Source organism: Papio anubis, chromosome 3, assembly GCF_008728515.1.
Source record: "Papio anubis isolate 15944 chromosome 3, Panubis1.0, whole genome shotgun sequence".
NCBI lineage: Eukaryota > Metazoa > Chordata > Mammalia > Primates > Cercopithecidae > Papio > Papio anubis.
In genome coordinates, this window is record NC_044978.1 from 171,390,214 (window position 1) to 171,400,803 (window position 10,590).

At 41.3% G+C, this 10,590-nt stretch overlaps 1 protein-coding gene across 1 annotated transcript in view; it reads right to left on the reverse strand.

The window, feature by feature from the left end:
* Positions 1–9,921, reverse strand: part of C1QTNF7 (C1q and TNF related 7) — a 108,009-nt gene extending 98,088 nt beyond the window's left edge. The window contains exon 1 of the mRNA XM_003898499.4: positions 9,476–9,921. Within this exon, the coding sequence (XP_003898548.1) occupies positions 9,476–9,488 (13 nt within the window). The 5' untranslated portion in view covers positions 9,489–9,921. The remainder of the gene's footprint in view (positions 1–9,475) is intronic.
* Between the last annotated feature and the right edge of the window lie 669 nt (positions 9,922–10,590).

The following is a 10,590-nucleotide window of genomic DNA, read 5'->3' on the forward strand; positions in this document are numbered from 1 at the left end:
GGTCACTTTAAGTCTGCAAAGGCTCTGAGTCTGGCTGCCAGGAAGTGAAATTTCACACTCAATCATTATAACCAGATTGGTCCTTGTGGTTCACATATTTAGTTCCTCCTCCTCCTCATGTCATGGCTTTGCTTTTCTGTTTCCATTTAAACTGCTTTATTTTGCATATTTCTTTCATTTTGCCTCAAATCCTGTGTAGAAAGAGCCAACTGAAATGTATGCAGTTTCTACTATATCCCCGGCACTGTGCTAGGCCCTTCGGTTATCTGGGGTCATATATAATGCAGAAAATAAAGCATAAATGTAAAGAAAAAAAGAATTTAGAATGAGTGGGAGGTGAGTGTACAAAAAAGATGAAGAGAGAGGAAAGGGGTGTGGATTCTCCGTAGAAGGGGCCAACGGGGAATGAAGATTTAAATTTTCCAAGAAGAGCCTGGAGAATCATTGTCACCCCAATTTGCTTCACTCTGGGGAAATGTGCAGAAATTTACATTTTACATTTCCTCCTCCAGTCCTGTGTGGCAAGAGACTTAAGGAGACTGGCTCTGTTGGCAAGGAGATTACATATTCTTTTAAGTATGTGTCACTTCTAACTGATGGCAGACTTTGGGTCTCATGTGTAAAATAGGAGTAAACCTAGTACCACCTTCTAGGGGTGTTGGGAGGATGGAATGAGGGTTTACCTGCAACTGTGCCTTCTGTGTAGTGAGTGTGCTCTGCTGTCTAGTTTTACTGTAGAGCACTGTGCATGCCTGTGCATGTTGATTTAGGACATAGGTGTTGAATGACAAAGGCTCTTGAGGTTTCCCACACGGCAAGAAAATGGTAATTCCTTTTATGTCTCTAGATTATATTAGTTTGAACCATATGACATTGGCATTTCTATAGGTCAAAAACAGCAAGGATTTTAAGAATAGAAGCATTTCACATAAAAATGTCCAGATGTATGAGTTTTCCTGAAAAATCTGAAGACCTGGCCCCAGTGGGCCATATTGCCCCAAGGACACCATGCATTGCAGTGACTGCCCACTTTAGGTAAGGCATGCAACCTAAGTCTCCGGGGTCTCTGCCCTGCCTATTTACTGATGGGCATTTCCTGCTTGGTCTTGCAGATTTAGATGAGAGCCCCTGACTTAGTGTATTGCCTGGAGCTACACTAATGTCTTGCTGATAACATATCCCTGAGGAATGCTGGCAAAGGCATGAAGGCAGCAATAAAGAATTGTGTGAGCAAATGGCAAGTACAAATCATTCCAAACCAAACATCCCAGGCCTTGAATAATCAAAGCAAGTCAGGGAGAGGCAGTTTGGACTTTGCTTGTCACTCTGCTTTGACAGCATTGTGGAAATACTTTCATCTCCACTGAAATTTTCTCCTTTGACATGTTTACACCCACATGCAAATCCATTCACTAAGTACTTAGTGTGTTTTTATTCCTTTTGCTTGTACTTTTCTTTTTAATCCCCCACTGGATATCAATTTCTCCATGGAGAGGAAATCCCCCATAGCAAAGAGGCAAAGAGAAAGATTAGCTGACCCACCAAATATATTGGGCTTCTAAAGTAACTATCTTCTAGCTTGCAAATATAATATCTCATTTAATACTTCTAATGAGTCCAGTGGAACAGATATATATTATTACCATTATCAATGATGAGCAAACAGAGCTCAGAGAACTAGAGTAACTTAACCGTGATTACACAACCAGAAAGGGCTAGGGCTGGAACTGGCACTTTTTAGTTAACTATGAACTAAAAGAGGCCTTACTGAAAGTTTAAGAAATACTCTCAATGTTTCACTTGGTCTTTTTATGAGATGGGCTTACTAGCAAAGCTGATGCAAATTTAGCATTAAGGAAAATAGTGTGTTTAGATCAGAGAAGGTAATAGTTCCGTACTCTGGGCTGTCAGGCAATATCCAGGGTACAGAGGCCCTGGAAAACATCTGATTCTCCTTTAGACATCACTAATTGAACTCTGTACACCTTCTTGCTAACTCCAGATTGGGTTCAGATTCTTTTCAGTACAGGGCTTCAGGCAGCCACTATCCATCCCAGAACGTCCATATGGAGTTGGCACAAGTTGTGAAAATCATCTGAAATTTGATGAGCAAGTCTGGGTGTCTGTTTCAAGAGGGGCATGCATATCCTAGGTGAACCACAGGGTTTCTGGGGAAAGTCCTCCCTATAAGCACAGGAAGACCCTGGGAGAAGGCCAGGAAGGCAGATGATGAGAGTCTTCAAGCATTTAAAATGCCAGAGGAAAGATGACTTTTTCTTGCTACTTCTAAAAGCAGAGCAAAGATCAGAATGTGAGACGTTAAGAAGGATCAGGTTCTGGCATAATAAAGAACTTTCTGGTGACCAGTGGTGTATTAACGGAAGGAACGGCCTTATGAAGTATGAGTGTTTTGCTGCTGCTGGCATTGAAGCTGAAGGTGAGATCGGTAGCTTGGATAAACTCTAAAAGTCTGTCTGGACACCATTCCATCTCAGTCCCAAGGACAAACAGGAGGACAATGAACACATTTTTATTATATTTAAGAGCCTGGCACATAAATTGTCTTCAAGAAATGGGAGTCTTTCTTTACATCTCTAGATTATATTGGAATCATATAAAGTTGCCATTGTTTTGCAGGTAATAAAGTGGTTGAAGGTTAGAAACTTTATACATTCACATAAAGTCAAGAGAATGAACTCAGATTCCTGTTGCATAAGGAAGAAGGATACCCAAGAGACAGTGAAGAGTTCACTACGAGTTGGTACTGGGAATATGGAGGAGAGTGGTAGGAACAGAGATGGACAAGGAAGGCAGTCAAGAAGCAGCTCCTTCAAAGGCTCCTGGGGCCATGTCAAGGAATATGGTCTTTATTATGAAGGAAAGGAGGGAATGCTAATAATGATCTGGGAAATTGATAGATACAGCTGTGATGAAATGGATTGGTAATTCTGATACATTCAAAGAATCCCTTAATAAGATTCCACTGTGGTCAAATTAGATTTTTAGAAAGGAATGGGATTAAAATGACTTCATAAAAAGTCTTTCTACATAATTTAATGGTGCAAGAAAGAAACCAGAAAAAATTACCAATTTAAGAGAGTAAGCTGTTTGGGGCATGTTAGCTGTTGGAAAGGCCACCAATGAATGTTTTTATGACAGCTCTCAAAATACTGTCATAGTATGTATGGTAGGATGTGTTTTGAGGCAACGACATGAGCCATGGCTTTATGTCACTGGTAGCACATGAAGGCCCTAAAACTGCCAATATTTAATACTAATCTATAATTAGTCTTAATTAATTAGAACCAATTAATAATTCATTAATTAGAACCAGTTTTCTCTCCTCTACTTGGAGACGGAAGACAGACAAACATGTATTGAAGTTTGAGCTGTCTTCTAACCCTCTAGCCTTAGACTAAGTACTTTATTTCTCACCCCACAACCTTGCGGATGAGCAGTGAGATGGGGTAATAAACCATTCCTTGGGTTCATTACTATATCTAACAAAGCCATACTAAGTTTTTAGCAAAATAAATTTCATTAAGAAATTCTCTATTTAAAATACATTTTAGTTGGAAATAATGACTGAAGGATTAGTCAAAAATAGAACTCCAGATCGCTAAATAGAAAATAAAAAAATCCTTTCTGAGAGTCCTGGTGGCAGTGTGGAAAGGGTGCAGGTTTTAAAGACCGGCATTATATAAGTTTAAACACCTGCTCCCTCTCTTAGCATGTATAGGATGTTAGGTGAGCTACTTACCTCTCCTTATCTAAACAATAGGGACAAAGAGACAGTATATATAAAGTCCCGGCACACAGTAGGCACTTAATAAAAAGACACTATTAATCTGATTATAATATATGCCTTCTCTGGTGGCAAACTGAGTAACTTTGAAGAAGCCGTTTTATCATCTGTTGGCCACCTATTTTGCTGATGATTATTAAACACCTGTTTGCTGGGTGGCAGAATACCTTATTTAAATATTAATTTATGTGTTGTTTTTCACCTCTGCCTTATCATTTCACAAGTGTTGCCCAGCCTTCTGTATTTCCTTGCTTCAAGGATTTTGCAGAACAGGAAGAGGTTTATTGAAAATAACACTTGCTTTCTTTTCAGAAATTCCAAGCCCAAGAGTATATGCTGGGGAGAGGGGAATGAGACACTCTTGATGGGAGGTTTTCTCACACCTGGAAAGACTGGGGGTCGGTGAATCTGTGAGAAGTAGAAATGGTCACCCTGCCTGGCTAGACCTCAGAAGGGAGGGCTGCCTGGTCCTGCTCAGACACCAGGTTCTTGGCCTTCACAGTGACTTCTAGTCCCCAAGCAGGGCTTGAAAGCAGAATCCACAGATTCCAAAGGGAGAGGTCATTTATGAGATAAGACTGGGCATAATTGGTGTGAAGAAATACCTCCCAGGACTTTTGCCTGACCTTAGTGTTAAAGGTGGTGGAGGTAGGAGCCTAAATAATGTAAGAAACTAAAGTTCCTGCTGGCATAGACTCTATGCCAGATTTATGTTGATTTCAAGAAAATAAAGAAATAGAACATTTCTTGCAGACTTGTGTTTGTAAGATTCAGACCTGCTATAGTTGCAAGGCATTGGAAAATCTAAAGATATATTTATGTCTGCTCTCTAAAACCTTACCACTTATTTGGGAGCTGCAGAAGATCATAAGACACCTACATGAATAACTACCATTCACAGCACTGTGAGATCCTGATATGTCAAAAACTGCAGAAAAAGTTCTTGGTCATGAGAGGTAGACAGTTGAATTTTACAAAAGGCAGATAGCCAGGAGGATGGAAAAAGTTTCTCCCAAAGGAATATATAAAAATGCACCCTCCCCTAATCATTGTGTGCCAATACTATTATTATGTAATTGCTATAGCAGTTAATGCATAAAATTTTGTAGACCCTAACGTTCTTTTGGAAATGTGCCTGCTTGATATGAAAGAGAAGTTTGGAACCTGCTGATTGAATAGGGAACTGTATAGTTTATGATTTCCATAAAAGTGCTTAGAGTGTTATCTTCACAGAGTGTGAGAAGTCAGAGAGACCTCAGAGGTCAACTAGCCCCTCCTACCCTTCCCATTTTACAGGGTTTAAACTGAGGCCCACGTAGAATCTGGATTTACTGAGGTCTGAGGGTTGTCATTTTGAAAGACCATTGAGATGGTCAAAGTCTTGGTGTTAATTGGGCCAGATGTGCACCTCCACTCCTTAACAGCTGTGTGAGCAACCACTGCTGCTGTCTCTTGCCTGGACATATCTAGATTCCTAATTGGAAGTTTAGTCTCTGCCACAGCTGTGCACTGGTTACTCATTCAATTCATTGTTTTCATCACGTTACTTTCTTGTTTACAAACCTAAATGATTACTTCATTAAAAGAAAATCTAAACTTTGTGGTTTGGCATTCAAGGCTTTCTGTGATCTGATTCCAACCAAGTATTCTAAGCTTATCTCCTTCTGTACTATATGCATGCACTTTGTCTGCAGGGAAACCTTCCTGCTACTTTCCATGCTGTTCTCTCAGTCTCCTGTGCTTTTGCTCATATTCTCCTCTCTGCCTGGAAGGCCCTTCTCACCAATCCTTATCTATTCTTCAAGGTCAGATTGCATGTTACCACCTCTGAGGAGTCTTCCCTGGGTGAGGGATACAGAGAATCACATGGACCTGAGTTTGAAACCTTACTCTGCCACTTAGGTCCTGAAAGACTGCAGGCAGGTTACTTAATTTCTCTGGTGCTTAGTTTTCTCATCTGCTAAATGGGTAAGTCTACACCCACCTTGTGACCTGGTTGTAAGATATAAGTGGGTTAATTCTATTGTACTCAGCACAATTCCTTGTATCTGGTAAGTGTCCAAGAATGTGACTAATTATTGGTATTACTCCAGGGACCTGTGATCTTCTCTGAACTTGCATTCACTGTGAGTTCTCTGACATTCTAAATTGCAATATCTAATTTTGCATTTTAGATGTTGGAATGCACATTTTATTTCTGCATTCAATCGGTAGCTCCTTGAAGGTAGGATGCTGTTTTCTTCTAGACTGGCCCTATTGCATTGTCCTTCACCACAGCAGGTCGCCAAACTTAGGCAAAGGCTGACCTTCCAAGTGCAAAAATCCTGAAAACAATTTGCTTTGCTGACACTTTTCCTCCCAAAAGTTGAACATAGTTAAAAAAAAAAAAAAAAGTTAATTTCCTTAGAGATGAGAATCCCAATTGTTGGGCTTCTGTTTCATAGAGATACAGAAGAGAATTTTTTTTTTTTTTTTTTTTTTTTGGTGAAATGACTGGTGGAGATTAGTACATTTCAGTTAAATCTTGGGAAACTTTGATTTAATCCTCCAAGGACATGTGACCTCAACTCACCAGGACAGCTCAACCTCACCATCTTCCAGCATGCATTGGTCTATTTAATACTTCAGAGAAAATGGTTTCGTGGTCAAATGACTTTGGAAAACATTAGATTTTAAGTAATAACCCAATCATGGGAGTCAGTGCACACATTAGCCAACTAAAACATGTGACACTTACTGAGGTAAAGAAACGGGCATTTAGCAACTAATAAGAATAGCTAACATTCTCTAAGCTCTCATTATATGTCAGGCATTTTGATAGTAGACCCTTACACAGACTCTCTAATTTAATCCTCACAATGCCCATAGAAGATAGATATGATTACTATCTTCATTTAACAGATAAAGAAACTGATTGTTTGGATGGGTCCAAGTTCACACGTCATTGAAGGAGCAGAGCTGGCATTTGAAGCCAGATGTTTGTGACCCCTGAGCCAGAGTGCTGATGCACCACGGTGCACAGTTTTCAACATTCCCAAACTTGCCTGACCAGGATATACTTTTGGTTATCCTCCTATTATGATAATAACCCATGAAAGTGCTGTTCATTGCAAGACACTTGGGGGAGTAGAGCCCTGCCACGCCCAAGCTACTTGGCTTATGGGTGCATCCATGGTCTTTGCACCTCTGTGCCTTTGCCCGCCGGGCTCTGCCTGGGAACCCCTGGCCCTCTTGGCTCTCTCATGATATTTTACTCATCTTTCAAGGTCTAGTTCAAGTACAGCTTTGTGGGACGCTTCCTTTGATTTCAGCAGGCTGATTTGCAAAGCCCCTCTGTGTTCCTGCCATCTTTCCTATGCTGTTTTTAATGTTTGGTCTGTCTTTGTCAAGGACATGTTCAAACAGCCTTGGTAAAGTATCTGGCACAGAGTGGACACTCGGTTAAGGTTTATTGATTTACCATGGTCTCTTTTTCTAGCCCATCAGCCATTGATCCCTAACCTTGGGGCATTTCAGGTCCAGGTTCACAAACTTGTGGCCCGAAACGTGGACTAAGCCTGGCTCACACCCAAAGCAAACACAGCGTGGCTGCCACACTCCCGGCAGTTCTTTGGTTAACGCTCTTGTCCCTTGCAGACGCTGCCTTTCTCTCCCAGCCTCTCCGAGGCGAGGAGGTACGATTAGGTCACTGTGGGCCTCTCTCATCAGCGCCCTTTATGGGACAACCCTGACCTGTCCTTTCCAGGGCTCTGTCCAGGTTTCATTACAAAGCCCCCCGTGACTGCGCCTTAGATGAGTCACCTGGCTTGGGCTTCATTAGCAACCCTAATAGCCTTTTTGTTTTTGTCCTCTTTGGGGCCTTCTGGGGCTCAGGGGTGGGGCCTGGCGGGCCTGGCTTCCAGTGATGCCGCCAGCCTCCATTGGAGCCGGTGAGGAAGTTCGCGCTCCGGCTTCTCAGCAGTCACGTCATGCCACACTGTGCATTTCTCTGCCGCACCCGTCCCCAGGGTGCACTCAGGCGCCATGCAAACGCTGGCCATCCCAGCTCTCAAGCTGCCTGCGATGAGGTCATGGGTGGGGCCCCGGAGACCCCACTCCAAATAGGGTGGGGGCTTCCCCGACTGGCCTGGGGATGGGCCGAGAGGACCGGCAAGGAGACAGTAATACTGTGTGTCCAACCTGCTACTCCCTCTCTTAATGTTCTGTGGGCTGGTGTAGATAGAAGTGGAGGGGAAAAGGAGAACAGAAGATTTGGGAAAAAGAAAGATAAGGAATTGGCATTGCGGGTCACTCGCCGCACTAACTATGGCTGGAGAGAGGCAACTGATGGTATCTCCTGATCACTTTGCAAGGAGCCGATCAGGCTGACGTCTTGGTTTTCTATAGTGTCCTTCTTACCTAAATCGCTTTCTTATCATTGAGACCATGAGGCAGAGGAAGCCACAACAGTTCACTTTATGTAACTAGAATTTGACACAGAAGGAAAAAAATATTCCAGAAACAGAGAAAGGACTGGTGTAGCAAGAAGACAGAGCCCTCTCAGCCCAAGAGCAGGGTCGCAGGCAGTGCTCACATTGCTCACCCAGGCCTAATGGGTGAGAGATTAACCTTGCTAATGTTTCTGTACCAGTGGATTTTGCAGCCTGAGGTCACCTAAATGTCCCAGACCACTCAAGCTCTGTCAAATCCGCAGGGTTTTATCACCTTTGCCTGTGAGCACGCATGTGTGCGTGAAGGAATGAATGTGGAGCTGTGATAAAATCTCTGCCTGCTGGAAGAATGTGCAGATTTCTGTGACAATCTGGTTTTTTGCACCTGGAATTGTGCCTCAGAAAGATGGGAACACTGATAACAGAGACATTCTCAGGGAAAATGGAACAACACATCACATATTTATATGCCCCTCCACCTCAACCCACAAGATACTTCTCATGTGACCAATGCACAGAAAAATAAGAAAACATCTTATCCTCGCTGCTCCCTACCTGTGTATGAGGCACAATTGAGAAGGCAAAGTCACCCTATTTAGATAACATTGTCAGCCGACTGTGACTTGAATTAATCAATGTTGGGTTGAACGTTTCATTCTCCCAGGATATATAATATCTGTAACATCCTCCCATGTCAGTTACAAAGGAAAAGACAAATGATTTATTTAACTTTTAAAAACATATTCTGCAAAACAAGTTAATAAGAAGACATAGTAACTGCACTTAGGAGAATTTTTGGAATGATATTAAAATCTTCCTTGGGAAACATTTCCAAGTTAATAGGAGAGTCACAGCTCCGGAAGTTGAGTTGCACATAACGGGATAAGAAAACATAGATAAACTGACTTTGGCAATAAGTTAGCCTGTCACCACACACTGACAAATGCTACGTTCATCAGATTGGAGATTTTGAAGACTCCGCTTACATTTTCTGAAACCAATGGCATTTTTTATATAGTGAAAGATAGTTAAAGAGGTTCATGCGTCAAGCAGAATAGAAAGTAGGAGAACGCTCTCCTGCGGAGGTTTTCTAACCTCTGATTTATCATTTGTTGACATACTTTTTACAAGTTCCCCCATTTCTTTACAAGGAGCTTTCTTAAGTTCTCCCAGTAAATGTTTTGATGAAGGCCGAACAGGAGGTGAAAAGAGAAAAACTGCAGTGAAAATGGTAGCTTACCTTGTCTGGACATTGCTGGTATCAGACTTTCCCCCAAAACATGAGGCTTTCTTGCTTTGGTTGTCCCATGAATGTAGTCACCATTACAAATTTAAAGCAGAAATATGTGTTTATTATTCAAAGCTGCTCCAAAACAATGCAAAAAATAAGTTGATGAAAAATAAAGTGCTCGTCTGAGCATGAGAATGCATTTGAAGCTTGGAGCTCATGCTGTTGTACGAAGTTTTGCAACTGTCTTTCTCAGTTTAAACAACCTCCCACTCCTTCTCCCAGGCACTTGCCAACTTCTATAATTTAAAGCAACTGCGATCCTTCCCATAATACTCACATTTCAAAGAGCTTAAATATATACACTAGTTAAGAACAAGTAGGAGTGGGTAGTGTTCTTCTGCAATCCCCAGACTGAGGCGAATGAAAAGCAGGGGTCTCAGGTATCTAAACAGTTCTCTTTCTCTCTTTTATCCATTGCTCTTGTTACCATGTTACTTCTAGTTGCTCTGCCTTTTAAAGTGATGCCTAAAGACCAAATAGTATCATGTCACTGGAAGCAAAAAGAGTACACAGGAAAGTTTATGCCCCAACTTATGGAAAAATGATGCTGGTGAAATTATGTTTAAACATCACTTTTGCTAACAGAATTATTTACATGCAATTTGTGCCTAATTTATCTGCATGAAAAATCTAAATTATTATATGCGATTTTTTTTCACAAAAGGGAAAACTGCCTAAAACGATGTTTGCATTGGTCTTATTTTAAACTTTATCTTACATACGAATCATGAACTAGAGAAGACGCTTACTTTGCAGTGTCTGTCTGTGGCTGAATAAATCTTCTGACATTTGATCTGTAACCAGTGTTACAAATGTTATTATTTTTACTGCTTTCCATCAACTGCCACTAAAACACACACACACACACACACACACACACACACGAGCATTTGTGAATTCAAATTATAGCCAACTTACAGTGTGATCAACTGAAAATGGTGATATGAAAAATATTTGATAGTATATCTCAAAACAGATCTTGCTTAGTACCTGATAGATAACAGGTGCTCAAAAAATACTGAATAAATAAAGTATTGCATATGTTCACACCAACCAACAGTTTT